Below are 17,682 nucleotides of genomic sequence, written 5' to 3'. Positions count from 1 at the left end.
AGACATGAATTTTCAGATGAAAGGGACACCGTATGCCAGGAAAAGAGATGAAAAAAGACTTGCATCACAGCACATCCCTGTGACATTTCAGCACACCGAGAAAAGATCCTGCAGTTTATGTAGAAAGAAGTAAAAAGTTCAGGAAGCAAAATGGCATGGCACTCCCAATAATGCTGATGCCAAACCAAAGGCCCTTCAAATTTTTGGGGAAATTGTTTTTTCACTTTTTTTTTTTTGAGATGAAGTCTCACTGTTTTGCCCAGGCTGGATTGCAGTGGTCTCAGCTCTCTGCAACCTCCGCTACCAGGGTTCAAGCTATTCTCCTGTCTCAGCCTCTTGAATAGCTGAGATTACAGGCATCCACCATCACGCCTGGCTAATTTTTGTATTTTTAGTAAAGACAGGGTTTCACCAGGTTGGCCATGCTGGTCTCGAACTCCTGACCTCAAGTGATCTGCCCACCTCGGCTTCCCAAATTGCTGGGATTACATGTGTGAGCCACCGTGCCTGGCCTTCAACTTGTTTTATGTCCAGCAAAATGATGAATTATGTGTGAAGGTTGAACAAAGATATCTTCAGACGTGCAATTTAAAAAAGATTCTTTCCCGGTGCTCTTGGTTAGACAGATACTGGAGGATGTGCTTCAACACAACTAGAGAGTAAACCAAAGACAGGGAGATGAGAAAGGAAGGAAACAGGATTTGTGGAAGAAGGTGAAAGCTAAGGGAGCTGAGTGAATCTGGAGAACAGCCAGCCCAAGTCAAGCAAGAAGGCAGAAAGCTCTAGAAAAAACACTGGCAAGTATATCAGGTTGAATAGTGTCTCCCCAAAATTCATGTCAACCCAGCACCTCAGACTATAGCCTTACTTGGAAATAGGGTATTTTCAGATGTAACTGGTTAAGATAAAGTCATACTGGAGTACGGTGGGCCCCTACTCCAATGTAACTGGCATCCTTATAAGAAGGCCATGAGAGACACACAGACAGAGAAGACACAGAGGAAGAAGTCCACATAAAGACATAAGCAGGAATGAGGCTGATGCAACTACAAGCCAAGGAATGCCAAGCATTGCCAGCCACCACCAGAAGGTAGGAAAGAGATATGGGACGGATTCTCTATCAGGGCCTCCAGAAGAAACCAACCCTGCCAACCCTTTGATTTCAGACTTCTGGCCTCCAGAACTGTGAGACAGTAAATTTCTGTTGTTTTAAGCCACCAAGTTTGTGGCAATTTGTTAAGATAGCCTTAGGAACTAATATAGCAGGAAACAAACAAATAGGAACTAATAGATTTCCTATTGCATTTGATGATTTGGAAAATAAATAGCTTTGGAAGGTTGTCCGGAGAATTTGAGAGAATTGATGCTAGCAATATATATATATAAAAAGCAAATGAAAAATGATTCCAGGAAAATAAAAAGTTAAATAAGATTGAAAGTAAAATTATTGTACACCACTTGTCTCAGTAGTTAACACTATTTACATAGATATGATAATGTATACACTGAATCTGATTTAACCAAAAATTATAAGAAACTGTAATAGAAGAATGGAAGTAGAGGATTAAGAATTTTATATTCTTGGTTGGGTGCAATGGCTTACAACTACAATCCCAGCACTTTGGGAAGCTGATGCAGGAGGATCGTTTGAGCCCAGGAGTTCAAGACCAGTCTGGGAGACATGGCAAGACCCTGTCTCTATAATAAATGTAAAAAATCAGCCAGATGTGGTGGCATGCACCTGTAGTCCTAGCTACTTGGGAGGCTGAGCCAGGAGGATCGCTTGAGCCCAGGAGCTTGAGGTTGTAGTGGGCTATGATTGCACCACTGCACTCTAGCTTGGGCAAGAGAGTGAGAGTCTCTCAGAAAAGAAAAAATAATTTTATATTCTTATCTTCCACCATAAGGAGTCAATAACTAATGCTTCAAACAGACAAATCAAGAAATAGTAGTGTATTGTTTAGAAACACGAGAGTCAATCTTAGGACGAACAAGTTAAAAGGGTGAAAGGGCATTAACTCTGGAGGCTGAGCTCGGGAATAAAAAGTGAAGGCAGGAGATAGCTTTTGTTTATTATAAACCTTGTAGTCTTTTGTTTAATTATTTAAACCAATTACATGAGTGACTTTGATAAAAATAACAATTAAACAAATGCCTTGGGCTGGGTGTGGTGGCTCATGCCTGTAATCCTAGCACTGTGGGAGGCTGAGGCGGGAAGATCACTTGAGGCCAGGTGTTCAAGACCAGCCTGGGCAACATAGTGAGACACTGTCTCTACAAAAAATAAAAATAAGTAAATAAAAATTAGCTAGGTACGGTGGTGCATACCTGTAGTCATAGCTGCTCAGGAGGCTGAGGCAGGAGGATCACTTGAGCCCAGGAGGTTGAGGCTGCAGTAAGCCATGATTGAACAGTTGCACTCCAGCCTGGGTGACAAAGAGAGACCCTATCTTACAAAAAAAAAAAAAAATCTTGCCTCAATTCTTGGTGCTTTGGGCAAAGAACATGGGTTTTGAGAGGCACTTCTTCATTTATCTTCCATCCTTAGTGCCAAGTTGGTGGGAATGTTTGAAAAATTTGTGATGCTTTAAGTTGATGGCTCAGTGTGGCCCCTGGACCAGCAGCATGAGCATCACCTGGGAAAATGTCAGAAATGCGGTCTCCGGCCAGCCCAGACCCACAGCCTCAGAGTCTCTGGGCAGCAAGTGCAGCAAGCTGGGTTTGGCAGACCCTCACCCATGCTCTCAGTCACTGAGTGGCAGCCTGGCTCATCTATTTTTTTTTTTTTTTTTTTTGAGACGGAGTCTCGCTCTGTTGCCCAGGCTGGAGTCTGTCTCTTATACACATCTAGATGTGTATAAGAGACAACAGTCACTGAGTGGCAGCCTGGCTCATCTATTTTTTTTTGAGACGGAGTCTCGCTCTGTTGCCCAGGCTGGAGTGCAGTGGCCGGATTTCGGCTCACTGCAAGCTCCGCCTCCCGGGTTCATGCCATTCTCCTGCCTCAGCCTCCCGAGTAGCTGGGACTACAGGCGCCCGCCACCTCGCCCAGCTAGTTTTTTTTTTTTTTTTTGTATTTTTTTAGTAGAGACAGGGTTTCACCGTGTTGGCCAGGATGGTCTCGATCTCCTGACCTCATGATCCACCCGTCTCGGCCTCCCAAAGTGCTGGGATTACAGGCGTGAGCCACCGCACCTGGCCCTGGCTCATCTATAAAGCCTGCACTATCACTCTTTTCTGGGCACAGAGTCAGACCTCAGCTGCTCTGAAAAAGTCAAAGCTTTGCGTAAGTATTAAAAATCTTAAACGTGCTCACTCCTTTCCACTCAGGAATCCATATCCTGGGATTCTGTCTTACATACATAAAACGCTTTGCCCATAAAGGTATTCATCACTGTGCTATTTATAATAGTGGGACAACCTAAATGTCCAAACAGTAGGTATGTGGTTAAATGCATCTATGTTATATTTATCCATCTATATGGTAGTTTAAAATGTTTATGAAAGAGTTGAAATAATATAGAACATGCTTATGTGTTAATGGGAAGAAGCGAAATTCAAAATTCTTCATAGAGAATGACCAGAGCTATGTGAGGAAAAACTGCAAGTAGAAAAAAAGGTTGGGAGGAAATCTCAAAAAAAGTTCAATCTGTGGGAATAGGGTAATTTTTTTTTTCTACTTAAAAAAAATTTTTTTGCAAGGTTTTACAGTAGGCGTGTACCCATTTAAACAACCTATCTTTGGGGAAGTCAGTATAAATTCAAGCAGGGGTCATTACCTTTGCATGAAAAAAGCTTCTCACAGATAGAGGGGCTTCAGGCTTTCCAGGGACCCCTTTGGTGTCTGGCAGGCAAACAGGTCAGGAGCAAGAGAACCACTGCTGTTTTATACGTTACTGAACTCTCAGCACCCAGCACAGGGCTGGCGTATAGTAGATGCTCCATAAAGATTTGAAGAAGAAAGGAAGGTTCTTGTTATTTCATTCAAACATCTTAAAATCCTGTGACAGAGATGTTATGACAATGCAGCTTTGTAATAATCTCTGAACACAGGAAGTGCTCAAAGAATGTTGAATAAATTACGATCCTGGTATTATAGATGGGGAAACTGTCCATGTTCATACAGCGGAATCCTGGCATATCTGGGACTTAAAGCTTAGTGAGTTGGGCTCAGCGAGTTGGGTGCTTTTTTTTTGGCAGAGTCAGCTGCATAAGGCAAGTCCCTGGTCCCCAGGCTCTCTGGGATTGCTGACCTCTGGAGACACTGGCATAACCCGGCAACCTCCCGCTGGCCAAGGGTCAGGTGCTAATTGGGCTGCCAAGGTTCAGAAGCAGGAGGGCTCAGCAAGCTCTGCCAGCTCAGGCAGCTTCCCTGATGGGGAGACAGGGCCCTTGCAAATAAGGATTTAGACCAGCAGCAAAGGCAGCAGAGGGCACTTCTGGCAGGGACACTTCTTAAAGGCACCAGGACGAAACCAAAAGAAGCTAATGCCGGGTGTACATGACTATCTCTGTAAGCCTCTGAGTCACTCACAGGAACCTGGCTCTCTGTCTAGAACTCCTTAGGGTAACTTTCACGTTTATCAAATGAACAACTAATGGATGAACGGATACAGGAATGGATGGAAGGGTGGGTGGATGTGTGCATGGGTGGATGGGTGGGTGGATGGATGGATGGATGGACAGATGGATGGATGGATAGATAGATGGATGTTAATGGCAGGGTAAAAGTTACAGGGCTTTGGAAACAGACAAGTGTTGGCTTGAATCCTGAGGTCTGTCTTTGTTTACTGTGTGAGTCGAGTATGTTATGTTATGTCTCTGAGCTGAGGTCTCTGAGAGGCCCCTGGAGATCGCTGCGATGATTAAATGATACATGTAAAGTGCTGAATCCAAGGCCTGGTACACAGCAAGTGCCCTCAAAATGGAAGTTGTTTATCGTCTTCATTGACGGGAAAGGAAAAGGGAGAGAGATGGAATGGGGGCCTGCACTTGGCTGTCTCGCTCTCATTTCCCCTCTTTCCTAGACGATGAATCCTGAGTTTCCTTCGGGAAGTCACGTGGTTTCAGTAGCTTAGGCCAATCAACATATTTCATTCTCTCAGGCCTCTGTGACTAGTTCAAGGGTGTCTATGAGATTTAAGCAGTCCAACCAGAGTGAGCCTTAGAATATTTGCTGCGAATGCTGGACAGAGTCTCTTCTTTCTCTCACTGGAGTTTGGTTCAAGGAAGTCTCTAGCCCAGAAGCTGCTGGCCATTCCACTAGAAACAGCAGCCTAACTATAAAGCCGATGTTACAGAAGGCAAAGTAGAGACAGAAAGAAACAGTGTTAAGCTGCTGGATTCGGCCTCTCCTGAAGTTGGTGATCCCTGGACTTTTCAGTTATATGAGCCAATTGATTTCGTTTATGTTTAAAGCTTGACAGATTTTCTGATGCCAGCAGTCAAAAGCATCCTAATACAGAAAGGAAGCAAGAAAGAGGATGTAGGAATGGACCGTCTGAAGGTAGATGAGGCAACGAGTATTGGGTAGGAACGAACTGTAAAAAGATCTAGATGCCAGAAACTGGGGCTAAATTTGAGCTATGATTTCCCACTTGACAGAGAAGTAAACTGAGACCAGAGGGTTAAACATCAAGGAACTCCTCTAAGATTACACAAGTTAGCTGGACACGGTAGCTCACGCCTGTAATCCTGGCACTTTGGGAGGCCGAGGCAGGTGGATCACCTGAGGTCAGGAGTTCAAGACTAGCCTGACCAACATGGTGAAACCCTGTCTCAATTAAAAATACAAAATTAGCTGGGTGTGGTGGCACATGCCTGTAATCCCAGCTACTTGGGAAGCTGAGGTAGGAGAATCACTTGAACCCGGGACATGAAGGTTGCAGTGAGCCGAGATCACACCATTGCACTTCAGCATGGGCAACAAGAGCGAAACTCCAACTCAAAAAAAAAAAAGAAAATGATTACACAAGTCAGTTAATTGTGGAGCTGGAACTAGTAGCCAAACCCTCTGACTCTCGACTCAGCGCCCCTTCCCACATACCATGCAAGTACCAGACCCAGGGAGAAACATACCCCATCCGAGTGCCACAAATCCCTGGAGGTACTTTCTTTCGGAGAAGAAGGAGATGGCGAGGAGTGTGTGAAGGTAGAGGCCTTCCACCAGCAGCCAGGAGTAGTTGGCCATGATGCAGTACTGGAACAGCACCATGACCAGCTTGCAGCCCGCCTGGACAGAGAGAGGCAGCTGAGTCCAGGCCGGGTGGCAGTGGGGTTTCCTCTGGTGAGTGGCCCCAAGGAGAGCAAGAGGGTGTTGTAGGGGCAGGAGCCAGGCCACAAGAGCGGGCCTCTGGGGTTCAAGGCCATCTTCTGTGGCCTTCCTCCATCAGGCCCGCAGCATTCTCTAGAGAGTGGGAGTCCACAGACCTGGTGGGTTCAGTCAAGCTGGCCAATGAGCCATCACAGGAGCAGGAACTAGGTTCAAATGCTAGCACTGGCTGCCAGGCTAGATGAGAAGACAGTCCTTCAACCACAAAACTGTGCCGGATACTGCCCAATCCCCTCATTTTTTCAGATGAGGAAACCAAGGCCTAGAAAGGGAAGAGATTTCTGAGCAAAGGGTTAAAAAAAATGTTTTCTAAGCTCAGTTCCCTTGCAAACACATAATGAAGGGATGTGCCAACTCTGTTAGGAGGCACCACTGATTATGGCAAAAATGGCCCTGGCTGGTACATTGCACTCTCCACATATCTGATGGGAATGTCATACAGTTGGACTTCCCCGATGCAGTGACTGACTCTTTTAACAGGCATGTCCCCTGCAGGGATCCCTGGAAGTTATGCTGATAGAATTGTGGGGCACCAGGCTTCTACACCAGCACAGCTCCTGTACCTCTGCCATGGTAGGGCCTTTGTCCTTTTCTTTGCATTGAGCTGTCCCCTGAGGATGGGACAGCTCCTGAGATAGCCCTAGGGCTGCCGCAAAGACAAGCTCGAGAAGGAGGAGCACCCAGTGCTGCCTGTGAGACAGTGGTGGTTCCTGCCTTATGGCCTTCCCAGAGGCTCTGACTCCAGGCAAGGCCCATTGTTGACTTGTGAGTCTGATGTTTAGTAAAACTTGAGAAGGTTCCCTGCTGGGGCGTTGCTGGCCTTGTCCACTGCTGGTCAGTAATGAAGCGTGGCTAGGATTTAAGGCTCCTGACTCCCAGCAGGTACTCTTGTTTCATCCTGGAGACCTGCTTGAGAGGCATGGATCCTACTTGAAGAACCTCTCAGTCTGAGTCAGAAAATACACACACACACACACACACACACACAACTATGAACAATACAAACAGGTGAGTGGTAGGAAATGGCAGGCAGGCTGGCTGAACTAATCTCAATTTCCAATCTGTTTTCTCCCTTGCTCGCCTCTACAATAAAGACTGTGACAGGAAAAAACTCAATCACCCTGCTTCCTTTGCAGTTAAGTGTGGTTACATGACTCAACTCTAGCCAATGAGATGCAGGTAGGAGTTTCTGGGGAGGGTACCTTTTCTCAATAGAAAGGCAAAGCTGCCCAAAAGAAAAAAAAATGTTTAACCTTTTACCATGTAAAGCATGACATCAAAGGCCTACTCTAAGGATGGCAGTGCAGAAACAGGGAAAAAGACTGTGTCCCTCATGGCATCGCACAGCCATTGCGCCACCTCATCTGTGGTCTACTTCTGTAGGAAACAGCTCCCATTTGTTTAAGACTCCAATATATATAATTTTCTGTTATTTGCAGCAAAGGGAATCCCAATTGACACACAGGGTGATTGCAATGAATTGAGTCATCTGGGCATTTGGAAGGAGAAAGGGGGTTAGATTTAAGAAAACACAACTGTTTTATCGCAAACGCGTTTATACAGACATACTGGCTCGTGTTCACTCTTTTCTTTTTATGATCAACCCCCACCCTCTACAGACCGGGTCATCTTTCTTCAGCTAGGAACTGGCAGAAGTAGGGAAAAGAGGAATCTCCCTCTATATCTAATTCCTAGAGTGGCTAGTTCACTCCTGGACACTGGGAGTTTACAGCAACCCCCACAAGCTTCTCTCCTACGTGACCCAGATTGTGCACATGTGGCTGTGGAATCTCCCTGAACCTCCTGGCCCAGCGTCAGCACTGGCCACTTCATCCTTGGTATTAAGTGCAGCCTCAGCAGGGGCTTGGAGGAAGGATAACTAGGCTACTTCCCTCTCCAAAGTTAGGCTGGGGAGGGTAGGCAGGCCTGGCGACACCCCGGGGCACACAGGCATATTACCCTGTGGGCATCGCAGTAGGCGACATCATCTGAGGAGAAGAGCACAGCGTCCTTGATGAAGTTGGACAGGGCGCGAAGGATGAAGGACACGAACAGGTGCATGTGGATGTAGTTGCGGGTGCAGTGGAGCCTCCTGCAGGGAGAGAATGTAGGGCCATAGAGGCCAGAGTCCGCTGAGGGGCTGGGACTCAGCCAGGCCCACCTGCCTCTAGTGCACTGGGGAAACTGAGGCCCTAGACTTCAGCTGTTTCTGGGTAACACATTCTGTGAGCATAACCTGAATGAGGACGAGGGTCCCCAGATGGCCAGTCTAATTTGCTATATGCTGTAGTGAAAAAAAAAAAAAAAGGCCAGCCACAGTGTGGCTCACACCTGTAATCCCAGTACTTAGAGAGGCCAAGGCAGGAAGATCACTTGAGGTCATGAGTTCACATATTGAGACCTCTGTATCTACAAAAAAAAAATTTTTTTTTTAAATTAGCTGGACATGGTAGTGCCTGCCTGTATTCCTTGTACAAGAGGCCGAGGTAGGAGGATCGCTTGAGCCCAGGAGTTCGAGGCTGCAGTGAGCTATCATTGCCACTGCACTCCAGCCCCGGCAGCAGAGCAAGACCTTGTCCCTAAATGAATAAATACAAAGCTGGGGCTCTAGGGGCAACATTGTATTCTGCCCTGAACTACCACCATCTCCAGCTCCCAGAATTGTTTTGCGGGAGAGGTGAGGATGGCAACCAGAACGGGAGAGGGCTGGGGGCACAGAAAGAACACAGGCTGCGGGGAGAAAGCAGACTTTGGCTCTGCCACTTAGCAGCTCTGTGACCTTGAGCAAGCCTTTCCACTTCCCAGAGTTTCAGCGTCCTCCTCTGCTGCAGGGGACAGAAGTCAGTTACTTGTTCTGCTTCTTCTGGCACCGGAAACAGGCTTTCTTCTGGGAAACCCATTCCAGCTCTGGATTGGAAGGGCTCCACCCTTCCCACCCTCATGACAGACTTGACCAATCAGAGCGCTCCATCGCTGTCCATAGTGATTGGCTCAGAATTGAGCATGTGACCTAAGCCTGGCCTATGAGAACTCGGAGGACTTTTACTGGAACCAGGAGGGAAGAGGCCCTCGTTGGCCCAGGTGTTGCTGAGCTAGCGGGATGAATGCCAGAAACTACTGGTGGTTGTCTCTGCCACTTCTGCAGAAAGCCCGCCAGAGGATGAGGCCAACCCAGAGCAGAGGAATGGAGGGAGACAGACCTAGTGCTGCTGATGCCGCTGAACACCTAGATCCAGCCATGCCTACAGCAGATGCCTCTGAACTTGCCACTTATGTGGGTCAGGTCGCCTTTGTTTTTCTTACGCTGTTTCGAGGTAGATTTCTGTCTCTTGCAACAGAATCTCGCTAGTACTCCTGTAAAATGGGGTTCCTGTTATCTATCCCATAGCATTGTGTGAAAATTAGAATAATACATATAAAGCTACCGGCCATAAGTTCTCAGTAGTGCTTAGTAAATGTTGAACAAATAAAGGGATGAATGAGGTGACAGGAACATCGATGTTTTGCCATAGGTCAGCTTTAGATCAAGAGATGACAAGGTAGTTTACTCAGACCTTCCTCTTTCTGTCCTGGGTGGCTGAGAAGAGACCCAAAGTCTGTGCCTGGGGAGGGCTGGGGTATGGACAGCTGGCAATGTGTTCTCACCGGAAAGCACAGAGGATGCCAAGGGCGACCAGGAGCATGACCAGGGAGGAGCTGTAGCCCACGGTGTACATGACTTTCAGCTTCAGCAGGTAGGAGTGCTGCAGAGACAGGCACGTGTCAGCCCCGCCGGCCCTCCTGGCTAGCTCTGCCCTTCTGTGCCTCACTGCACCCGCTTCAGGCAGCTGGAACCCCACCAACGCTGCTATTCTGTCCATACCCCAAGGACGCCAATACACAGACACATAACACCATAACATGTTGGCACTGGAAAAGCCCTTAGGAATCATCTGATGCCAATTCAAACTTCCACCTTATGTATAGGGCCCCTTACCAACTCTCTGAATTCAAGCCTTTGCTTGAATACCTCTAGAGACAAAGTGCTCACTGCCCTTTGAGAAAGTTATTTGGTGTAAAACAGCACACAATATTAGATTTTGTTTATGTGAAGTTGAAATAAATTGGCCAGGCACAGTGGCTCAAACCTGTAATCCCAGCACTTTGGGAGGCCGAGACGGGCGGATCACGAGGTCAGGAGATCGAGACCATCCTGGCGAACACGGTGAAACCCCGTCTCTACTAAAAGAAATACAAAAATAAATAAATAAATTTTAAAAAACCTAGCCGGGCGAGGTGGCGGGTGTCTGTAGTCCCAGCTACTCCGGAGGCTGAGGCAGGAGAATGGCGTGAACCCGGGAGGCGGAGCTTGCAGTGAGCTGAGATCTGGCCACTGCACTCCAGCCTGGGCCACACAGCGAGACTCTGTCTCAAAAAAAATAAAAATAAAAATAAAAAATAAATAAATAAATTACTTGCACCACCTATTGGTCCATTTTGTGTCTTAAACTGGATTTGTCTTTTATATAAGGCCGGTTTTATATAGAAAAGTTACAAAGGTCATACAGGGAGGCCTACCACTTTTTAACACAGCTATTCTGCCTATCTGTTTCTCGTTCATTTTCTCTATGTCAAATATTCCCTGTGTCAGGTCAGATGCGGTGGCTCATGCCTGTAATCCCAGCACTTTGGGAGTCTAAGGAGGAAGGATTGCTTGAGCTCAGGAGTTCAAGACCAGCCTGGGCAACATTGTGAAACACTGTCTCTACAAAAAAATTTAAATAGCCAGGCATAGTAGTGCACACATGTGGTGACAGCCACTCAGAGGCTGAGGTAGGAGGATCACTGCAGCCTGGGAGGTCAAGGCTGCGGTGAGCTGTGATCCAGCCACTGCACTCCAGCCTGGGTGACAGAGTAAGACTCTATCTCAAGTAAATAAATAAATAAATACATACATACATACAAAAATATTCCCTGTGTCTTCAACCTCTTTCCACAATCCTTCAACCATTAGTTAAATTAATATGCTCCAGTTTGTTAATGTTCTTCTTCAATAAGACCCCCAGAACCACATAGCTGAAAAGCTCCAGAAGCATTCTCTGACCAGGAAGAGGTAGAAGGGCTCCATCACCTCCCATCTCCCCTGATCTATACATTGCGCGCCTATGCAGCGAAGCAGGCATTCACTTATCCAGCAGCCACTTCACACTATTGGCTCATCTTTGAGTCAAAATGATCTAAGTGGAATATTGGTCAGAAAATTAAAAGATCTGACCAGGCGTGGTGGCTCACACCTGTAATCCCAGCACTTTAGGAGGCCAAAGTGGGTGGATCACTTGAGGTTAGAGTTCGAGACCAGCCTGGACAACATGGAGAAACCCTGTCTCTACCAAAAATACAAAAATTATCCAGGCATGGTGGTGTGTGCCTGTAATCGCAGTTACTTGGGAGGCTGAGGCAGGAGGCTTGCTTGAACCCAGGAGACGGAGGTTGCCGTGAGCTGACATTGCACCACTGTGCTACAGCCTGGGCGACAAAGTGAGACTCTGTTGCGAAAAAAAAAAAAAAAATTAAAAGATCTGCATTTAGATTCAAAAAATAAAGTGGTATCAAAAAGAATCAAGGGAATAAAAATTAAAAGAACAATGTTTACCAACCAAACTAACAAATATTTAAAAGTAATAATTTTCTCTGCAGGTGAGGGTATAGTGGGACTAAAAACTGGCTCGATCTTTCTGGAAGATAATATAGAAATACGTATCAAGAACCTTTGAAATATGACCCTTTGACCTCCCTTCTTCCTCCAGGAATTGATTCTAAGAAATAATCAGAAATTTAAAAGCGTATTTATACATGAAGACGTTTATCACAAAAGTATTAGTGATTTAAAAAACCCAAATGTCCAACAGTAGAATAGTTAAATCCATTATTTTAAATACAAATGACTTTCGCGCTAGACTACTAATAAAATGTTGTTTACCAAGAGTTTAAAATAAGTCAGGACATGCTGATACATTATTACATGAAAAGGCAGAATTCAAACTTTACACGTGCAATGTGATTCCAGCTGTATGTAAAAACATATTAGGTTGAATTATATGAAAATGGATTCTGCTGACAATTAAAAAAAAAAATACATTTTAGGCCAGGCGCGGTGGCTCAAGCCTGTAATCCCAGCACTTTGGGAGGCCGAGATGGGCGGATCACGAGGTCAGGAGATCGAGACCATCCTGGCTAACACGGTGAAACCCCGTCTCTACTAAAAAAATACAAAAAAACTAGCCGGGCGAGGTGGCGGGTGCCTGTAGTCCCGGCTACTGGGGAGGCTGAGGCAGGAGAATGACATAAATCTGGGAGGTGGAGCTTGCAGTGAGCTGAGATCTGGCCACTGCACTCCAGCCTGGGCGACAGAGCGAGACTCCATCTCAAAAAAAAAAAAAAAAAAAAAACATTTTAAAAAAAAAAAAAAAAAAAAAAAAACATTTTAAAAAGAACTATATGAAATTACCTTTTTTGTAGATCAAAAATGATTGAATATCAACACAAAAAATAAAGAAAAAAAAAATTGAATATCAGCCATTCCATGTGTTTCAATCTCATACGTACAGAGAAACCAGATTGTAAAGAGATATGGTCGATGTTAACAGTGGTTAACTTTGTATTATAGGCTTGCAAATAGACTTGTTATTTTCTTTTATGATTTTTCTATACTTCTACTTTTTCTACAGTAGATAAGGGCTATTTATAACCAAAAGAAAAGGGTAATTAATGTTTTAAGAAGGCACAAGAATAAAATAGGGGAAACCTGGCTGACAGTCTTCATGGGAAGATAACCTTGAGGTTAGAAAGGCCCAAGCTCCATGGTGTCACGCAGCGTACTGTAGAGAAAGAACACAGGCTTCAGAGCCAGGAGACAAGGGTTCCAAACCTGGACTGTGACTCACCAGCTGTGTGACCTTGAGAAAATTATTTAACTCCTCTGAGCTTCATATTCCTCATCTGCAAAATGGGAATAATAGTATCTACCTTGCAGACTTGTTGGAAGAACAAATACGGTGTCAGATAGAGTACCTAGACAATGCCTTGGCATGTAGGAAACACTCAGTGTATGGTCATTTTAATTTGTCCCCACCCCACCATCCTCCTTCAAAATGAGTCAGCAGTTTGAGATGGTATGAATTCTGAGGCATGAAATAGCTCAAAAATTAGCTCTATTCTCAGTTACACTGATGGAGTGCTGTGGGCAGCTGGCCACATGGGAAGGTTTGGAGAGGCTGGGCATGTTATTTTAAGAGTCACATTAATAAACTGAAGTATTTCTGGAGGAGGGTGATTGTGTCATCTGAAGAGTACAAGAAAAAACCGGGTCCATGACACCTGGAGGGGAAAAATACACACTTAGAGGAGAAAAGTGTCAGACTGAATGACATGTAGAAGAAGGGCTGGCCGGCCCTCATGTGTGAGCTCCAGTTGGGGGAAGTTTCCAGAAAGGAGGTAGATTTTTGACTCGGGGTGACGGAAAATTTTCTTTTTTTCTTTTTCTTTTTTTTTTTTTTTTGAGACAGAGTCTCGCTCTGTCGCCCAGGCTGGAGTGCTGTGGCCGGATCTCAGTTCACTGCTAGCTCCACCTCCCGGGTTTACACCATTCTCCTGCCTCAGCCTCCCAAGTAGCTGGGACTACAGACACCCGCCACCTCGCCCGGCTAGGTTTTTTAAAATTTATTTATTTATTTTTGTATTTCTTTTAGTAGAGATGGGGTTTCACTGTGTTAGCCAGGATGGTCTCGATCTCCTGACCTCGTGATCCACCCACCTCGGCCTCCCAAAGTGCTGGGATTACAGGCTTGAGCCACCACGCCCGGCCCACTGAAAATTTTCTGACAGCAGGAGGTAGCCTTTGATGGGAAGGCTACCATGTGACACTGAGTTCCTCACTGATGTAACTGCTCTCCTGAGAGCCAGGAGTCACCTCTCAAGGATGAGAGGAAGACCCTTGAAGGGCAGTGGGTTGCTTTGAATTAGTGGTTCCTGGGCTTTGGGACATCAAAGACCTGTGAAATGTCAAAAAATTGAGGACCACTGTGTTAACCTATAATCTCGCCATCTACAGATGAGCCACATTGCGGAGGGCATCAGCCTCACTCCTGGGGATGCCCAGACCAGCCTGCAAGAGCCTGAAAAGGCACAGGATGACAAGGGTGGGGTCAGGCAGAAGATTCTGCACTGTCCTGCGGCTGTGGCCATTGCCTGCCAGGTGACCAGCCCGCCTCTCATGTAGACCCTACAGGGACAAAGGCCCAGGTGGCAGGCAGGATGGCATGGTGTGTATGAGATTTGAGAGACAGGGCCATCCTGGGAAAGGACAGTGATGCAGAGTGAGCTGAGCCCAGACAGGGTCCTGATGGCCACCCTCAGGGGAAGACTCTGGAGGTCCCCAGAAAAGGTCAGCCGGTTGCTGAAGGCAGCATCCTCTCAGCTCGGGTAGCTCTGCAGCCAGACTCCCTCCTTGCTTATCAGCCAGGAGACTCTTTCGAATGCTGTAAACAATTTTTTTTTTTTTTAAGAGACAGGGTCTCACTCTGTCCCCCACCGCCCAGGTTAGAGTGCAGCGACACAATCACTGCTCACTGCATCCTCGAACTCCCCAGCTCAGGCGACCCTCCTGCCTCAGCCTCCTGAGTAGCTGGGACTATAGGCACGCACCACCATGCTCAGTTAATTCTTAAACATTTTTTGTAGATACAGGGTCTCACTATGTCACCCCACTATGTTGCCCTGGCCTCAGGCAATCCTCCCACCTCATCCTCCCAAAGTGCTGGGACTACAGGTGTAAGCCACCACACCCAGCCAAAAGCAAACATTTACCGCGCACTTACTGTGACCAGGCACCCATCTCAGCATGCACATATATTAATTCACTTAGTTCTCTTGACAAGCCTACATTGTCAGCATTATCAACACCATTTCCCAGATGTAGAAACTGAGGCACATTGTGATTAAATCTTCCCCAGCCCCACTAAGGTCAAGGTCGGAATTCAGACGCACCAGCCTGGCTCTGAGCATTTAGCCACCATGTTAGTGTCCTTTCAGTTGAATGAAACAGCACCTCCAGTCTCGCGGTGGTATGTGACAGTTCCTACCTGTGCCTGGGGTCCTCCTAACCCTCATCTCCGGGTTGATAGACCAGGGCAGTGAGGCAGACCCACTGACACCTGTGCGAGTAGGAGGCGGGGGGACAGGAGGCAGCCCTTACATCCTGACCACTGTCCCAGGCCTGCACCACCCTGTCCTCTCCCAGGGCCTCCTCACCCCACAGGTTCCTGTCCCCGGGTTTGTGGGGTGGAGGTTGACAGGCTTACCCGCTTCTCATTGGAAGAGTCGTTCACGTTAACACCACAGGCCAGATTAGGCCTGGGGAAGGTTTCTGACCAGCCATCCTGTGTGCAGTTTCGGAACAAGGAACCTGTGGGTGCCAAGAATCCTGTAGGTGAGCCGTGGGCCCAGGCGCTGTGATTTTCACAGTAACATCTATTGTAACGTGGAGCTGCTACAACCACTTTATAGTGTGGAAACCGAGGCACACGGCAGTTCCGGAACTTGCCCCAAAACCATACCCTAGTGAATAGGGGGAAAGTGATTTGAACCCTGGGGCTCGGGCTCCAGAGCCCACGCTCTTAAGCACACACCACATGCCAATCCCCCTTCTCACCCCAGCCAGGTGCTGCTCCTGACCCCAGACCCTGCCACCGGTTAACAGGTGGGTCCCCCGGAGAATCTGTGGTGGCTGCCCAGCACCTGGCCACTCCCATCGTGATTTTTTCTTAGGCTCCTATTTTTACTCATCTTGCTCCACGGAAGTTCTGTTTTAAATGGAACTTCACGCCCTGCTCATGCAGCCATTTGAAACCCACCAGAGTGCCATTGAGATGAATCCCTCCAGGCAGCGCCCCTCACGGAAGGGTGGAGGGTCCTTCAGCCACGACCTGTAGGCCACCCCTCTGCATTTCTCTGCGTAATAGATCGTGAGACCACCACAGTCCTCCAGTTCAGCTGCTCACTGCCCCCGACCCCTGGCATGAGGCCACATGCTGGGCCCTCTCACCACGTGGGCCGTGGCTTCCCCGCCTCCCCAGTGCTTGGCCCAGAGCCTCTGCTTATCAAACGCGGGCTGGCTGGCTGGACAGAAAGGCAAACTGAACGGGGATGAAGAGCCTGCCCTGAACTCTTCTCCTAGGGAAGAGGAGAGCGCTTCCCCACTGGAGCTTTTACAGCAGGAGCCCAGCCTGCGGAAGGGAGCCACCAGCCAGGAAGGAAGTCTTGGAAGGCCACCCTGAGGAGTTTGCCTCCTCGGGCGGAATGGCCCGGCTGCATTCTGTACTCTAAGCTGCCAAGGAGGGCTGGGATCTGGCTCCCCAGCTCGGTTCGGTGTAGGCGTTGGCAGCGTGCAGGGTGCTGATGGCCGAGTCCTGTGGGTGGGAGCCCTGCCACCCCTTTGCTCTCACTGAGCGTGGCATGCTCCTTTACACAGACCCCAGGGACTGGGCCCCTGGCTCACAGGGTTTAGGGTCTAATCCTCACAGTGCCCCACTGAGGGAGGTGCTGCTGCCCATTTTACAGGCCAGAACATCAGGGCCCAGAATTGAGTTATGGTGCCCAGCCACAATGTATGCCATCACTGTTCTGCCCTCCCAACGGGCCCTCTTCCTGAAGTCTCAGGGGCAGCGTTAGTACCAGGAAACCGTGTCCTCTGAGATCTGGGCGTGCCTGCCCTGTGAAGCCTCAGGAGGCCTGGAGCCCAGGTTTAGAAGCAGCCAGATCTGAGTTTGAAACCCAGTGCAGCCTGTTGGTCGCTGTGTGACCTTCGGTGCGTCATTTCTCTGTGCCACAAAATCATCACCCACACTGCAAGAGTGAGCAGGGAACATGAGAGCACACGGAAAATGCCCAGGCTGGTGCCAGGCACAGAGCGGGCACCGAGGCATCATTCCCCTCTCTTTTTGGCCTTTCTAAAATAGGCAGGAGTGGGTGGAGCTTGGAATCTTGGAATTTAGGGGAGGGGTGGGGAGGCTTCTGGAATTAAATCAAGGGAGTTAGGTTGTCAGATGGGAAACAACGGTGGTCAAATTTAGGCTGGGTGGACGGGAAGGCGATTTAAGGGAACACAAACTCCCCCAAGGCCAGAATCGAAGGTTATCAGACAGTGCATGCCTAGAGACTGGGCTCCCTGTGGGCTCGCCCAGGGCAGCAGGCCTGCCTGTTTGGGGCCCTCTCCTCACTGACCCAGCAGGACTCCCAAGACAGATGCTGCATGTGACCCAGGCCAGGTGCCCAGAGCTGCTAACAGGGCAGGGCCCCTGCCTTCCACTCTGCAG

At 47.8% G+C, this 17,682-nt stretch overlaps 1 protein-coding gene across 1 annotated transcript in view; it reads right to left on the bottom strand.

The window, feature by feature from the left end:
- Positions 1-17,682, bottom strand: part of SCTR (secretin receptor) — an 81,275-nt gene that overhangs the window by 17,320 nt on the left and 46,273 nt on the right. Inside the window, exons 4-7 of the mRNA XM_011983434.1 lie at positions 15,670-15,773; positions 9,977-10,074; positions 8,291-8,423; positions 6,079-6,232 (exon numbers count right to left, since the gene is read on the bottom strand). Of these exons, the coding sequence (XP_011838824.1) occupies positions 6,079-6,232; positions 8,291-8,423; positions 9,977-10,074; positions 15,670-15,773 (489 nt within the window). The remainder of the gene's footprint in view (positions 1-6,078; positions 6,233-8,290; positions 8,424-9,976; positions 10,075-15,669; positions 15,774-17,682) is intronic.

The sequence above is a fragment of the Mandrillus leucophaeus genome, unplaced genomic scaffold (assembly GCF_000951045.1).
Source record: "Mandrillus leucophaeus isolate KB7577 unplaced genomic scaffold, Mleu.le_1.0 Scaffold25, whole genome shotgun sequence".
NCBI classification, from domain to species: Eukaryota; Metazoa; Chordata; class Mammalia; order Primates; family Cercopithecidae; genus Mandrillus; species Mandrillus leucophaeus.
The sequence above is the reverse complement of the archived record's forward strand: the minus strand, read 5'-3'. Positions and strand labels throughout refer to the sequence as shown.